The sequence below is a fragment of the Juglans regia genome, chromosome 8 (assembly GCF_001411555.2).
Source record: "Juglans regia cultivar Chandler chromosome 8, Walnut 2.0, whole genome shotgun sequence".
Classification (NCBI taxonomy): Eukaryota; Viridiplantae; Streptophyta; class Magnoliopsida; order Fagales; family Juglandaceae; genus Juglans; species Juglans regia.
The window spans coordinates 23388879-23403657 of NC_049908.1; the positions used below are offsets into that span (position 1 = coordinate 23388879).

General features: G+C 40.7%; 1 protein-coding gene across 1 annotated transcript; it reads left to right on the plus strand.

Annotated features, from left to right (window-relative positions):
- Positions 1–6777: 6777 nt before the first annotated feature.
- On the plus strand, positions 6778–13257 carry LOC109006164 (protein FAR1-RELATED SEQUENCE 5-like). Its single transcript, XM_018985354.2, has 5 exons — positions 6778–6870; positions 7022–7082; positions 11126–12268; positions 12356–12588; positions 12673–13257. The coding sequence occupies exons 1-5, from the start codon at positions 6778–6780 to the stop codon at positions 13255–13257; spliced, it is 2115 nt and encodes a 704-aa protein (XP_018840899.2).
- The last annotated feature ends 1522 nt before the right edge of the window (positions 13258–14779 follow it).

Genomic DNA, 14779 nt, shown 5'->3' on the forward strand with positions numbered 1-14779 from the left:
TATGGTTAAAGTATTTCTTTAATTTTAAATTACTACTAACTCCTGAACAATATTATAAATTACTACATCACAAATCCGCATATCAAACTATTACCAGGCTCCTTAACAATATTTATACAGTGAAGAGACTCAGTTAGCAACTAAGTAATGGGCCCAACCGAATGCAAAACTAACGGGACTTGAACCAAGCCCACCAACTAGGCCTCTGAGTTACGACCCATTTACACAATTACAAGCCCTTTTGTATGTAGATGTGTGATAAACTCTGAAAAGAGAGGGTTTCATAAATTTTGCTACTCATCATTCCTAGGACTGTTCACTTGACCCCATTCAGCCCAAAAATTCAGGTTCCGACCCAACCCGATTCAGATGTATTCCGATTAGCTAATTAACCGACTACTCGATCAGGAAATATATTCGAAATAATCGGGTGTTTCGACCTGATTTTATTATTATTATTATTATTATTGCAATCAATAGTCTTTGTTGTAGATGAGGTTGAATATGTGGCCTAATAGACAACACTAGTACTTGAGTTTACTTCAGAATAAGAAGTCACGTCGTCAATTAATTTTCAATTCTTTAATCTTCTCTTTTTTTCATATTCTTCATTTAATATTAGAATGAGTGGGTTATCTGCAGAATCTTCAAGATAATCTCAACTGGGAAGAAATCTCACGTTTTAGGGTTGGGTAGCTCGAGTTCCTATGCGGAGGAGTCACATCCTTCAGTGTTGCCCTGGTTGATAAATTCATCTCTATACAATAGTGAAACAAGAACCAGTTTTTTCAAGACGTTTCACTTGACCTGCTTCCCCGATTCAATGGAGGACCACAAGATCAAATAAGACATGGTTGAGAGCTTCGACACTCCTTTCTTAGCCGCCTCATCTTCCTCAAACCCGTCTTATATTTCTTCTGCTCCCAACTCATCTGGCCACTATTCACACCAAAACTTTGCACTACCTAGATACACTATTCATACAGGAGCAGTACTTCGTATTGAGGATGTTGCTCGAACACAATGCTCCAGACATGAAGCAGAATGTAAATGGAGAGTTCTCGCCTGAAACCGACTTTAGTACCGATATGTCTTCATTGGTGTCCAACCACAATATGGCTCAAAGGTCTTTTGAAGATCAAGAGTCTAGAGAAATCGAAGAATGAAGATGGGAGGGAAGTCACGGAGACTGGATTCTGGAAAAATTAAGGCTAACTTTACAGGTATCAAGTAATTACCTGATCCTGAACCCGTTTCAAACATAACAAATCGGAAGCAGAACACTTCACCCGTTTTCTATTTCGGGTCGGCTATATTGGGTCTATTCGGTTCGAAAGATCAAGTCGGGTACGGAACACGGGTTAAATGTTCAGCCCTCATCATTCGCAGACACCACACAACACACTTTTTTTAAAATTTGTTTTGCTTTTATTCTTCCTAAACTAATTGAATTCTTCCACTCATCATCAATACAGAGGAAATAAAAAATAAAAAAAATTGAGTAGTGTGAGGATGATGAATAGATTTTTCATTGTAATATATAACCCACCCATTTGACACATCAAATATATATACACTAGTAAGAGTGGTACGTGCAAGGCGTGTATTCCCCTTGCACGTAGCGCCCAATTGATGGAAAAAATTGTGTAAAATATTAAAAAGTCGGCGAAATTTAGGGATAAAAACGTAAAAACATGAATAAAACAAAAGGGTATGGAGGGAAAAAATTGGGAAACAAAGAAAATAGAGGGGCAACAACATAAATATGCGAAGAAAATAGAGGGACAAAAAGGAAAGAAAAATTGGTCGAAAAATTAATGATCATGGGACTGAGGGACACATTCACACAACCATAAAACCCGAATAAAACAAAAGCAAACCGAGAGAGAGAGAGAGAGAGAGAGAGAGAGAGAGGAAAAAAAAAAAAGAAAAGAAACAAAAAAGAGAGGCAAAAACGTAAATATGTGAACAGATCAAAGCAAAGCAGAGGGATAAAAAGGGAAAAGCACTAAAACAGAGGGCAAAAAGGGGAAAATGTAGTTAAAGATAGAGTATTCAGTCATTGATAGCCTCTTTTATTCATAGAATATATATATATATATATATATATATATAAATCCTACTTCATCTTTGTTATCTCATAATTTTCCTCTCTCGAGTCCTAAATGCTCACACCCTTTACTCTCCTCCCACATCCTAGTTGCTTCTCCTTACTGCTCTTGTTCTAATTGCCAAGGCCATGGTCATGGGTCTCTCTTGATGATGTTGAGAGACTCACTTGTTGAGACGAGCTTTTTGATCTCATGGCCTAAAATTTTTCCAAATCTTTCAATTTTTTATTTTTTAGTCAATCTTGCGATTTTGCATATTTATTGGTTGGGCTATTTGTAGATTTGATTTTCTATTTTTGTGTTGACTATGACTTATCTGAATGGATACCTATAAGGAAAGTGACTGGGTGGAGATTGGGCCAAGGAAGGGGGAGCATATGACCTCCTCACCAGGCAAGGATGAGGGCTGGGGAGGATAGTTACCCACCAGCATATAGGGCACACAGCAAACCTAGTTTGAGACTTTTTGTGCCCTGAATTAGTATTTTTGAGAAAAAGTACTAAATCTATAAAGAGATTTTACAAAAATAAATTAACAAGCTAAAGTGGTTTAATGTGATACGTCATATCTATTTTACAACAAAAAGTGATTTATAATTTAACATATCATACCAAACCGCATCAATTTGTAAGCTATTTTTCCTTTTAAGACTCAATTGTAACCAATGCATTTTTCTATTTTGAAACCTTCACTATATTGAGGTGGTTGGCTTGATTGTTGCTCTCTTGCAACATGATTATAACATATGGATTGCATGCATCTGACTATTTTAAAAACCTATGACTAAGCCGAACCACCATCACTGCCACCGCCCAAGATTGAAAAAACATTGAAGACCTTAAATTCTGTCTTTAACACGAGCGATTGTTTAAGGGCATGTCTGATTTGGATTTGGTTTGTGTTGTGGTGGTGTGGCACTCTTTGTGTTTGTTCAACTTATCTATATAATGAATAATATCCTGAGCAGTTTGGAGAATGAGGCACTAAAGTAGAGGAACACTAAGTTTGGAGAAGGTGCTAAACCGAGTAGATGGAGGAGTCACAAAACATTGGCAGGGTACCACTCGAAGAGGAAGAGCACAAAAGGATGAGTGACGAGTTGCGCAGCCTTATGGGCAAGCAAGGGGAAATGGCGAAAAGAATAGGGGGTCGTCCTCTGTAGAATAGTTGCTCAGTAGCACGGACCTACCTTATGGTGCCGAAGTGATGGTTGTCCCACTTCTGCCCAAGTTCTGAGCTCCTCAAATAGAGATGTACGGGTCTAAAGACTCCACCAAACATCTGAAAACACTCAAGACCCACATGATGTTGCACAGCTTCCCCGAGGAGATCATGTGCCGTGCATTCCCCCTGATGTTGAAAGGCTTCGTTCGGGCATGGTTCAGAGTCCTGTGGTCGAGTACCATCCACATCTTAAAAGATTTAGGCCTGTAGTTCTTAACACAGTTCATGGCCTGCAAAAAGAAAAGGCAACCTACTACATACCTCCTCACTATAAAACAATGGGAAGAGAAAAGTTTAAAGGCGTACTTATACCAGTTCAATAAAGAGCGAAAGACCATAGATGACCAAGATGAGAAGATCATGCTGGCAGCACTTTTAGGTAGCAACTGGCCCCTAAGCCCCTTCATGGCAAAAATAGCGCAAAAGGAAACTCTGCTGGATTTCATGGACCGGGTTGATGACTTCATAAATTTTGAAGTTACCCTTAAAGCCTTGACCAACTTGAGACATACGGGCGTGGAGCAGCTGGCGAGCGGATATAAGTGAAGTGTCGGCGCAAAGATACATGAGAAGGAAGCTAGGATGAAGAAAGGGCAACACGAAAGGAGAGGCGACGACGGTACCACCCCCGAAAAGCACACACGAACATGCATGTACAAACGCGAGACGAGGTACACCCATAGGAAGGCCACAACCGTGACCAAAGACCTTGCAGGTACTGCACCTACCACAATACGGAGGACCACCAAACCGAAGATTGCCACATCCTAAGGAGGAAGATTACGGAGGAGATCCGTGAAGAGGCCTGAGTAGAGGTTTGAGGATAAGTGCTTGGACGTTTGGGTGCCTGTCACCTGTCGCCCCCCAGGCGAGCATTTGAGGAAAGACAGGAGCAAAGATGGGAAGATTGTCAAAGTGAAAGCTCGAGGAGGAGGAGGAAAGCCTTCCGTGACGGAACCATAACAACATCCCATTGGGGAGATTCACACCATAGCCGAGGGGCTCACCAGTGGAGGCCCATCTACATTTGGCCAGAAAGCAAGCTTGAACCCAAAATACCCAAACACTTTACTTCGACGATCCAAATTGTGAAAGGGCGATCTACCAGCATGATAACACCCTGGTAGCGACGATGAAAGTTGCTGACTACACAACTAGGAGCATACTGGTAGAAAATGGCAGTTCAGTCGACATCCTCTTCTGGGAAGCTTTCGTCAAAATGGGGATTGGCCAAGAACGACTAAGACCACCTCCCATGCCACTGAGGGGGTTTTCTGGAGAAACAGTGCAACCAGTGGGTTCCATCACCCTGCTAGTGACTGTTGGAATGGGAAGACACATGGCGACCACCATGACGGACTTCCTCGTGGTCAAGGCTCACTCCTTGTACAACACCATAATCGGGCAGCCAACGTTGAACTGCTTAAAGATGGTGACCTCGATGTACCATTTGAAGATGAAGTTCCTAACAAAACAAGGCGTAAAGGTGATATGTGGCGAACAAGTGGTGGCAAGGGAATGTTATGTGCAAGAGCTGCAGACGAGAAGGGCGGCAAGCCAAAGCTAGAGTAGCAAAGGGACGAGAAACCAAATCTTCCACCTAACGCTACCCCAAAGCTCACCCAAGTAAGAGCCCAACGAAGCAGCAATCCGAGATGCAATGGGGCAGGAGATGTTTTTCCTTTTATTTTGTTTTTATTTGATGGTTCACCATGTAAAGAACACATGAAAAAATTAATAAAAGGAAGAATGTGCATGTATGTGTATGTGAGTATACGATTGAATGTTGTTGCAAAGCTCTGCACACTCTCCTTGCCACCCAGCACGGTCGAGTCTAGCTCCCACCTGGTTCTCTAGGTTGATGCTCCGCACTCACAGCTCGGCAATCAAAGGAGGGAATACCTCTCCTAAGTGCCTTAGTCTCTTCACCACCTAGCGTAGTCGAGTCCAACTCCCACCTGGTTCTCTAGGTCGATGTTTTGTGCTCGCACCTCGACGATCAAAGGAGGAAACATTGCACCTAAGTGTCTCAATCAATCCTCACCTCCTAGTGCGGTAAGGACCAGCTCTCGCCTGGCTATCTAGCATGGGTCCCATGTTCATGACCCGCCTAGTCAAGGACCCCAACTCGTCCCAATCTAACCTTAAGATGGATCAAGGTGAAGAGCATGGAAATGGGAGAGATGATAACAGGCAAGGTGAACAAGAACGCATAATTATAGGAGGGAAGAGAGTAAAAAAAACCAGATTCATTATATATTCGAATATTACAATGTAAAAAATTTCCCGCTCTCAGGCGGGGCAAAAGACATAAATACCTATACAATCAAGGGCGAGGAGCCGAGTCGAGGAAGGCCTCATGCATCAAGTCTTGGCCCAGGTAGTCAAGGGAATCGCAATCCTCCTGAGTAGGCATGAACTGGGCCAAATCCAGGGTCCCAGGGTTATTGTGAGGGTTCTCCACCATGTGCCCCCTCATTCTCTCTAATCCTTGGGAGTACTCGTGGCCCCAAGCTTGGTTGCAAAGCATGGCAAGTTTTTCATTGCCGACAACTAACTCAGACTCCAACTTCTTCACCCTTCCCTCACAAGTTTTTCCTCAACCTTCACCAACAGGCAACATAGCTTAGGTAGTGCTTTTCAGCCTCCTTCACTTCCTCTAGGTAAAGCGCTAGCCCCCGCTCCAGGTCTCTCTCCTCTGCAGTAGCCCTGGCATCGGACTTGTGGCGACATACCTCCCGCCTCAGCTCCTCCATTTTTTAAGAAGGTTAGAATCTTCCCTGCTAAGGTCCTTGATGATCTACCGTAAGAACCCGTTAAGGGTCTCAATCTCTTTGAAGGCCTTCTCAAAGTGCTCCAGCATAGTCCTGATCCTGAACATTTCGTGGTATGCCCTCCCACCAAGACTGCGCAAGGCCTCAGCTTCATTTCTCACCTTGGCCCGGCCATCCATGAGCCAAGACGTAAGGAATTCGAACCCCTGTCAAATACAATTGGTCAAATAGCCAAAACATTAAACCAGTCACGCAGGCAGGTCAATAAAGAGAAAGAAGACCTATTTGAGAAAGGATTCTCCCAAGCTGATCGGCCACCTCCCGTATCACCTCGACACTGGCACCGTTGCTCCCCGCCCCAGAGGGGCAAGATGTGGAAGCACCATCCCCACTTCGTGCCACCTAATGGCCTGAGAGCAAATGGTATGGGCACATCTGACGCATAAGACGTCGGAGGCTACTCAAATATGGCACCGTCGACCGCCCCCCCTTCTAATGGTGGAGAAGGACTGGCACCCGCAAAACTGACTCGCTGGGAAATTTCCTTGGAAAAGGTAGTCGAGGAAGAATCCATCTTAAAAAACATGCCGGTCAAAGATGAAGACGAAGAAGAGCAGTCCTTGCTCAGCATATCTGGGTTTTCACGCAAAAACCCCCCTCGATAACGATGGGCTCAGGAGGTGCCCGAGGGATGTGGGTTGTCCTTGGTACCACCCTGGATGACACCCTCCCGTCAGCAGGGAACACCCCTGGAGTCGATGTAGCCTCCTAGTCGACAGCTCTTGGGACTGTGCGAGCATGGTCGGATGCCTCAAGGTGCTCCCCAGCAACGATCTCCCTGGGCACGTTGAATACCTGGTGTTATAAGGCCTCAAGGGATGTTGCCTCTAGCTCCTCATTGTCTTAATCAGGATCGGATGCCCCCTCTGGTTGCTCGGCTCGGTGGGGTACAATGGACGTCTTGGCCAGATGGTAATGTAGATGCAACCCCCAGAATATAAGATTTAGATTGCCCTGAACCAACGTCAAAGCCTACCAACTTGGGGGCAAGTATCTCGCCCTCCAGATAGGTTCTCTTTGCTGCTCCCCTCAATGGGGCCTCAAATGATCGCTTCACCCCCTATGGTCTGAGGGCCTCCTTCAAGAAGTCATGGCCTACCATGTGGGACCGATCTGGCACTACTAGAAATCAGCTGACATTGTCCTCGATTAGAAAGGCATCGGTCCACACCTTCTCCTAATGCTCTCAGACCCAAGAGTACACCAATTGAATGCGAGCTTGCTCGTGCTAGAATAAGAGACCCCGATCTTCATGGTCGTCAGGCACTACTCCCCAGTCAGACTGGATGGAAAACTCATGAGCAGTAGTTTCGCTCGATGGGAACTCCCATCCTTCGCTCGACACGAAGAAAAACTTACGTTGCCACTGCTTGGCATTGGTGTGGCACCCCTCAGAGTGGGCAAGTTGAAACTTAGGGTGGGATATTCCCATCCAAAGCACGAACTATGTAGGTAAACAAATTCCCAGGCAGTCAGGTCTGCATACTCCTCCCTAACGGGCTTCAGGACAATGCACCACACCACGCAACATGACATCAACATCCTCCAGGAGTTAGGATGCATTAGAGTGGGGGCCAAGCCCAATAAGTCCAAGACATCTTAGATTGGGCAACATAAAGGGAGCCTCAGACCGTGCGAGAACACGCCAGCATATAGGGCAACCTTCTCAGCATTATTCTCAGAATCTACGACCCCGTTATCCGGTTATGGGACCTCCAAGATGATGAAATCTAGGATTCCATGCGAGTTGCAAAGCATGTTGAGGGCTACATGGTTGACAACAGTGGACCACCCGTGCCCATCATAGGTGGGAGATTCACAATGGGAAGCATTCTTAGAGGCCATCAAAAGTATACCTGAAGAACAGCGAATGGGAAAAATCGATGTTGAAGAAAAGGGTGTTGGGTGAGAGAAATAGAAGTTGGGAAATAGGTAGAAGTCGTTCTAGGAAAAAAAAATAGAAGCCCCAACAGGAAGTTGAGTGGACGTGTAGATGTGACTATTACGCCAACTCTCGTGACTTGGGAATGTGCAATGCCAAAAGGGATCAAAAGGGGGGAAGCTGAAACGTGTGAAGAAATGAATATCACGCCATGCTAACCGAAATGGGGTTTCTGTACCCAGTCAGGTCGGGTCCAAGCAACTTCACCTAAGCTTTTGACCCATGACTTGTTAGTAATAGGGGGTTCACCTATTACTAACAAGGGCAACCACATCAAATGTAGTGCCATGCCACTAAGAATATAAGGTGATCATTATAGCAACAGAGGAGTCCGAGATCTCCCAAGGGACTGCATATAAATAAGAGAGAGCTGGTAAAGAGAGGAGGTTAATCACTTTGAATTCACTCTCTGCTCTGGTTTTGTTATCTTTAATGCTCAATACTTGCTGACTTTGGCATCGAAGATATCACAGACATACGACCACCAGATTCCCCTCTTTCATAGGTAGACGGCGTGATTCAGAGTTGGGAGAAGTGCAAGAAACAAACTTATGGTCTCTAGTCATTCGGTTGGATTCTAAAGTACATATTAATGATTATGAAGGTGTTGAAAGCAAATGATTTGAGAATATGTGCATAGTGTTATTTTTCCTGGCTTTGTTTCTAAAGCAAATGATTTGAGAACATGTTATTTTCTCTAATGATCACAAGGCTATAAACAAATTAATAGTTAGAAAATTAATAAAGTCTATCTCATGTTGTTGCTATATAATGGTTGCACCACTAACTACGATATATATATGTATAGGTGCTTGGGTTCATACAATTCACGAGAGATTTGAATTGTAACATATGAGAAAAATAAATTAAATAAAAATTATAAAACAATATTAAACTAATAATACTTTATTACTACTTTAATTAATAGATAGATAATTTAATGTGAGAATTTCTTTTGAATGGAATAGATAAAAAGCAAAACATGTGATTTTAGTCAATTTTTAACTTTACTTTTGCCTATTCTAATACTAATGCTCTTAACAATTCATGTAACCAATTTTCTCCATAAACTTATCCAGTTTTTGGTCCTCGCTAGAATTCGCATGTTATGACCTAAGGGTGTGAATGAGTAGGATTCAAGTGAGTAGTTGATAATCAAGATTTATTCATTTAATTTTTAGAGTTAGGTGCAAAGTCACTACTTATATTTTTGCCTTTTTACAAATTGAGATGAGTTTTCGATTTTTGCAATATTGATATCTGTGAATAAGAAAAATACTGTCATCAATCTTTCATTAAAAAAACAAATAGAACAATTGCCACGCGACATACTAATGGCACATGTCAATTTTCAATTAACTAACACATGGTATCAATACGTCGCATCAACTATTCAATTAACTAATTTTAAAATGCCAATGTCACATGGCATGTTAGTTTTCTAACAAGAGTACTTCTACAGCCCCCACTCAGGTCTCCCGCTCGCCCATCCCACTCAATGTGGCATGCCATGTGTCATGCCACGTGTAATTAAAAAAAAAAAGCGGAGGAAGAGGAAAGGAACAAAACGTAACTTTTTCACTTTTCATTGCATTTTTCTTTTCTGCAAGTTCCAACGATATCGGCCTCAACATAAAAAATTTTCATTGCCTCTGAAACTTTTTATTGCTTTTTTCTCATTTCCATGTGAGTTCTCCAGCAACATTGGCCTCCAAAAGCAACGATCTTAATGTGAGTTTCCCAGTCCAACATCGGCCTTTAAGCGCAGCGGCAGTCCGCAGCTCCATTTCCGGCATCTACAGCTACCACGAGTTCTAGGTTCTCCAGTTATCATTTATGTGAGTATTTCCATTAACATTTGATCATTTCCTCTTACATCAAGGTTTTGTGTATGTGATTATCTTGTCAGATTTGACTGTATATTGGGTTTAATTTAATAATGTGCTAGTGATTTCCAGATTTTTTTATGACGTTCTTTTTATTTATTTTAGCCCTTGCCAATTTGGGTCACTCCGATTCCTTAGGACTATGTGCAGATGCATGCAAAATAAAAAGTGGATTGAACTATTAAGAAAATAATTTGGAAGAGCTTGTATCAATTGTGTGGACCCTGCAAAGAAAAAAAAATTGTGTGGACCCTGCGAAGAAGAAAAACAATTGTGTGGACCCTCATCTGGTTTTACAAAACCATGATTCATCATTCCATATATTCTACTTAAAGCATGTACTCTCTGTCTCTAGTTTTTGGGGTAGGTAGGCATATGGTCTTCTCCATGCCATTAACACATTTATGAGTACTAGCAGTAAGGTGAAAGATTGCAGGCAAAAAAGATTGTAAATAGCATAATGAGTTTTTGGTAGTTAGAAGGACTTGCTTTTGATTATCTTGTTCAGATAAATGGACTTTGCTGTTTGTTTCTACTGTTCTCTACAATCTTAGTTTTCTTTTCTATATATGCTTGTGCACGTTTGGGAAATTTCCAGCCTTGATTCCTTAATTTCAAGATGAACCAACTCTTATTTTTCCTGCAAATTGTAATTCCATTGGTGGCAAATGTATTTATTCAAAAAAAAAAAAAGTATGTGTAATATGTAGAGATGCATGCAGGAAGAGTTCTAGTGCAAGTAAATATAAATGTGTAAATGGTATTGATTATGGTGCATGGGAAATGATCAAAATATATTTATAAAGTTAACCCAAAACAGAGAGAAAAATGATGTCATTGCAATAAGAGTCCTCAATTTTTTATTTTGGTGAAAAACTGAAAATTCCCACCTGCACACTCTTCAAGTGTTATATGCCTTAGTCAGCTTTTGCACATAAAAACAAAATTATGTGTATTAAATACTAACCATTTGATTTGGAAAAATTTTATGTGTATTTGAATATGATGAACCGCATATTCAAATGATGATTTATTTGACTATGGTTGTAGCTTGTCAGATAATTTCCAATTTAGACTTGCAATGGATTTTGGCATAGGAGGTGCAGAATATTAGTATGATGAAGTAGGTCATGCAAATTATGAGGTTGATGAGGTAGGACCTGCAAATAATGAGTGTGATGAGGTAAGACATGCAGATAATGAGGGTGATAAAACCATTGAATCTCCTAAGCTTGGAATGACATTTTCATCTATTGAAGAAGTTTGGTCTTACTATATGAAGTATGGTAAGCAGAATGGGTTTGGGGTGTGTAAAAGAAATCCTAGACCGGATGACGATGGGAATGTTAGATGGCTTTGCTTGGTATGTGAACGAGAAGGCACATCCAAGGGTAAGGCTGCGAATATTCTGAAGCCAAGAGGAACAGAAAAGGTAGGGTGTATGGCTAGGATTAATGCATCCCTGAATAGTGAAGGCGGATATACCCTGACTAAAGTAAAATTGGATCACACACACGTTTGTAGTCCTGGAAAGGCAAGACATTTCAGATGCTTTAAGAAGATTGATACACGAGTGGCTAAGAGACTTGAAGTAAATGACAAGGCAAGTATACAAGTATCAAAAAATTTCAAGTCTGTGGTTGTTGAGGTGAGAGGTTACGAGAATGTGTCATTCGGGGAGAAAGAGTGTCGGAACTACATTGAAAAAGCACGTCAGCTTCGCCTCGAGGTTGGAGGTGCTGAATCTCTAAGTAATTATTTTCGAGATATGCAGAGTAAAAATCCAGATTTTTGCTATCAGATAGATGTGGACCATGAGTTGCGGTTAAAGAATGTGTTTTGGGCAGACGTCCAAAGTAGAGCTGCGTATGAATCATTCGGAGATGTGATTACATTTGACACAACATACTTGACTAATGCGTACAATATGCCATTTGCGCCGTTTGTTGGTGTAAACCACCATGGTCAATCAATCTTATTTGGATGCAGATTGATATCCAATAAGGACGCACGTACCTTTGAGCGGTTATTTGAGGCATGGTTGAAGTGTATGAATGACCAACCGCCAAATGCAATCATCACAGACCAAGATAAGGCAATCCAAATTGCAATTTCAAGGGTATTTCCGACGTCTAGGCGTCGCTTCTGCTTGTGGCATATAATGAAGAAACTTCATGAGAAATTTGGATCACATTCTCGATATAAGGAGATCAAGAATTCTCTACAGAAGTGCGTATATGACTCTTTAAGTGAGCATGAATTCGAAGAATGTTAGTGCCATATGCTCGATACATATGGTCTACATGAGAATGCATGGTTGGGATCACTATATAGTGACCGATGTTCTTGGGTGCTAGCCTACGTCAGAGACACATTTTGGGCAGGAATGTCAACAACACAACGGAGTGAAAGTATGAATGCATTTTTTGATGACTATGTTAATTCTAAAACAACTCTGAAACAATTCGTTGATCAGTACGATTCAGCCCTAAGGAGGAAGGTAGAGAATGAAGCAATTGCTGACTTCAATTCATTTAATACTGAGATTTCTTGCATCAGTCGCTATCCTTTTGAGAAGCAATTTCAAAAGGCATACACAATTGCTAAATTCAAAGAAGTACAAGAAGAATTGCGAGGATTTCTATAATTGTCTACCTTGTTATTGGGTTGCGAGGGTGGTAGATATACATTTGTAGTTGCTGATGAGGTTCAAGTGCATGATGACTTATTAAAACGTGCAAACTACACTGTTAAGATTGATGAAGATCCACTTGATGTTAAATGCAGTTACAAGTTGTTTGAGTTTAGGGGCATATTATGCAGACACATTCTTCGTATCTTGACGCAGCTAGGCAAGAGTACAGTACCATCAAAATACATATTGGATCGGTGGAGAAAGGATGTAAAACGAAAATACACATTCGTCAAAAGCAATTATGACACAAGTAGCAACCACAATGCCTGGAGGTACGATAGGATACAAAATTGTTTCTATGAACTGTGTTCTAATGCTTCAAAGGCCGAGAGCAGCACTGAGAAACTGATTAGCCAACTAGAGGAGTTGAAGGTAGAATACCCGAGCATCGCTGATCTTGATACTACCATGGAGGGAACGACAGGAAAAGTTCTTAGTCCAGTAGTAGTTCATAGTAAGGGAAGACCACCGTTTAGGAGAAAAGTGCACCCCGTCGAGAAGACTCTTAAGAAACCTAGTACGAGAAGGAGATTGCGATGCTGTGAATCTGAGGTTCATTTGTAATACTTTTGAAAATAAAGTCTTCTTAAGTCTTTTGTAAATTAAGTCTTCTTATTATATTCCTTCCAATGCATAGCAGCATACTCACCTATCAGATGAATGCAATATCAACGGCACACAACATGAGCCTTCTCAAACCCAGGTACTTCTCATTGTTTATTGTTGTCAGTTTTTGTATGTTACCCAAAAATAGATACATCAATGTCAGGATTAAATGGTTATATGATCAACAAAGCCAAGTTTGGACACATGCGCCATCTTTTTTTTGAACTCCCTCGACTGGTCCTCCCTCACAGGTAATTCAAACTATATTACAGTATAACATGTCTTAAAAAGGTTGGTTCTTTTAACCATTTTTTTTTTTCATTTTGAAATAGTTCTTTTAACCATTTTTTTTTTCATTTTATATCACAATACACACCTTGCCCAATATATTCACAGTATACACCTAGCCCGACTTATTTTGGTATTGGACTGACTATGCCACTGCCACAGGTAATCCAACTATACATGGACAACTATATTGGGGGGTTGTTTTAACAGATTTATTTTCCCTTTTATGCCCACAGTATGCACGTGACCACACTACGACTTATTTTGAAAATTTTGGAATTGACTTGACTGCTTCTCCCTCACAAGTAATCCAAACTACATTACAATATAACATATCTAAAAAGTGTTGGTTCTTTTAACCATATTTTTTGCCTTTCCAATGCTTATAATTTTGCTTTTAATCTTATTATTGTCTCAACCCTTCCACGCAGCCTTCTTTATTGCATCTAGCAGACCAAGATGATGATGTACAGATTCAATTATAAATGACGCAGTTTTGGTGGAGCTGGATATTTTTTTGTGGAAATTGCTAAAGTACTCTTTGTAATGACTATTATTTGGAATTTTCATTATCGGTGGAAATGTCAATTTTTTGGTGGAGATGAATATATATTAATTGAAGATGATCACTTTTTGTAATGACTATCACTTTTTTTGTAAATTATGATCACTTTTTGTAATGATAATCACATTTTCTACTTTTTTTTTTTTTTGTAAATTATTAGTGATTTTGCGATAGTATTAATTTATATCATGTTGGACTAAAAAAATGCTTTTGGTCTTTTTTTTTTTTCATGTAAAGGTGTCCTCTGTCTCCAGGTTTTCCATGCCTATAAAATATTTGTAGGTTTAAATTTTTCAATACTAAATTGAAAAATAGGTGGTCGTTTTGGGTGAAAAGTAAAATTTTCCAATATTACATTCAAAATCACATGCTGCATCTAATTGCCACAATACCAGCTAAAAATTGTAGTAGCACAAAACATGCTTCAACAGAACATAATGGAAAAAAATCTAAAGTATTGCTATGCGAATATGTATTTGTTGGAACTGATTACACTCTCCCAGAATACTACAAGGTCAATACCAAAAAACAGTAAAATATAAGTGACAAAATCATTATCAAATCTAAAACTCTTAATACCATACATGCACACTACCCTGATAAAAGCTTTCATCATCTGAGCCCTTG

Bases quoted from the DNA above. Each gene is read 5' to 3' on its own strand.
- LOC109006164 (XM_018985354.2), top strand. From the start codon at position 6,778: ATGGGCTCAGGAGGTGCCCGAGGGATGTGGGTTGTCCTTGGTACCACC. The intron at 12,269-12,355 runs GTTAGTGCCATA...CTTGGGTGCTAG, and splicing joins TGAGCATGAATTCGAAGAAT to CCTACGTCAGAGACACATTT. The intron at 12,589-12,672 runs GCATACACAATT...TTGGGTTGCGAG, and splicing joins TTGAGAAGCAATTTCAAAAG to GGTGGTAGATATACATTTGT.